Source organism: Drosophila santomea, chromosome 2L (genome assembly GCF_016746245.2).
Source record: "Drosophila santomea strain STO CAGO 1482 chromosome 2L, Prin_Dsan_1.1, whole genome shotgun sequence".
NCBI lineage: Eukaryota > Metazoa > Arthropoda > Insecta > Diptera > Drosophilidae > Drosophila > Drosophila santomea.
Genome location: NC_053016.2, coordinates 8200204 through 8201766, shown reverse-complemented (window position 1 = coordinate 8201766; position 1563 = coordinate 8200204). Strand labels below are relative to the sequence as shown.

At 45.9% G+C, this 1563-nt stretch overlaps 1 protein-coding gene across 1 annotated transcript; it reads right to left on the bottom strand.

Moving 5' to 3' along the window:
- Positions 1 to 985: 985 nt before the first annotated feature.
- LOC120458708 lies at positions 986 to 1563 on the bottom strand. Its single transcript, XM_039646454.2, has one exon. The coding sequence runs from the start codon at positions 1494 to 1496 to the stop codon at positions 1389 to 1391; it is 108 nt and encodes a 35-aa protein (XP_039502388.1). The 5' UTR covers positions 1497 to 1563; the 3' UTR covers positions 986 to 1388.

Below are 1563 nucleotides of genomic sequence, written 5' to 3'. Positions count from 1 at the left end.
TCCAGGGAGAAGCGTTGCCAAATATGGCAACGGGTAGGGCAAACTTTAATGCATTCCTTTTGAAACTGGCTCTTTAAAACTAGTTTCCCGTTACCAAAGAAATGTTTTCGAAATATTAATTTAGTGGGCGCGATCCGGGCCGAGTGTGAATTAATTAAAAATTACGCTAGAACGCACTTACAGCGGAAAATAAGCGAGTCCAAGAACCGAATTCGAAGCGAGTTAAATGCAACCGCCTGGCCGCAAACCAATGCCACATATTTACTTTTATCACAGCCCAAGCAGCCGGAGCCCAGAAACCCCAGAGAAAGCCAAAGCCGGGCAGAGCACAAACAAATGGGACTGCAGCTGGGGGCGGATCCTTCTTCATCCGGAGGGCTTCTCCTTGGCTCCTTGTTCCCTGGCCGGACTACAAATGAGAGGAGAGTCCGTAGTCCCTAGTCCGTAGTCCGTATTTGGGACCACGCAGCTCTGCCACTGACAACGGCGATGCTCTCAAATTGTCGGTCGTTTAAATACATTTAAATATAAATGCAGCGCGCAGCGCAGAGCTGCGATAAGAAAGCGCCAGTCATGGACATGAATGCGGATGCGGATGTGGATGTGGATGTGGACTGGGAAGGGGGGTAAGTGAAATTCCTCATTCATTCATTTCCATTCACTCTATCAGCGTGGAAAATCGTGTGTGCGCGCTCTTTTCCCTTTTCACGTGGCATGAAAATGTGGGCGTGTGGTCAGAGTCTTGCCACAGCCATTTTAAACGGGCTGCAAGTCGCAGCCAGCGATAAACAAATATATATCCAACACTTGTGATGCGCATTTTAAAATAATGAACGAGCACGTAACCAAAGCCTCGCATGGAAACGATTAATTGATACCCATTACAGCGCACGGCAAACAGGCGTGGCGTTAAATGGCACACACAAAATAAAACCCAAAAAAATATTATTTGATTTTTCCTTCAAGTATAGCTACTTTTTACATTTTTAATATAACTTATAGTCTGTTTCTTTCCTTTAAGAAGAGTGGTGTCCGAAATTTCAAAAGGAATTAATGCAGATATCTTACTAACTTACACTGTGAAGGACCAAAACTGCCCCTTAAAGCCTTCATAAAAAACCCATCAGCTTTTCCGAGGCGAAGACATGACATACGGGAGAAAAATTTAATTACATATTTCCTCACAATACGTATGCGCCTCCATGGCCCCAGCCTCGCACTTTTCCTGCACTGGATCGAGTCGTGGGGTTCGGGTTCGGGTTCAGGTTCAGGTCAGCGAATGTGATTCATTTCGCAGCCATGGCCGTTGGCGTGATTAAATTTTCATTTTAATGCACGACTGAAGGAGCATTCAGCTAGTTTAATTGAAAAACAGTGCAGCTGCAGAGCTAATATTTGGTTTGCAGCACGACCAAGCCATCCCATTTCATCACAACGTCATCCTGCGCCATTCCACACCGAGGATTACACCATGCGGAATTCCTGTCAGCAGTCATGTCGGCGCTTTAACGCTTACACGGATCTCATCGAGCTCTGCTGGCCAAATGAGTTCCTGACGTGTGT

Bases quoted from the DNA above. Each gene is read 5' to 3' on its own strand.
- LOC120458708 (XM_039646454.2), bottom strand. From the start codon at position 1,496: ATGACTGCTGACAGGAATTCCGCATGGTGTAATCCTCGGTGTGGAATG.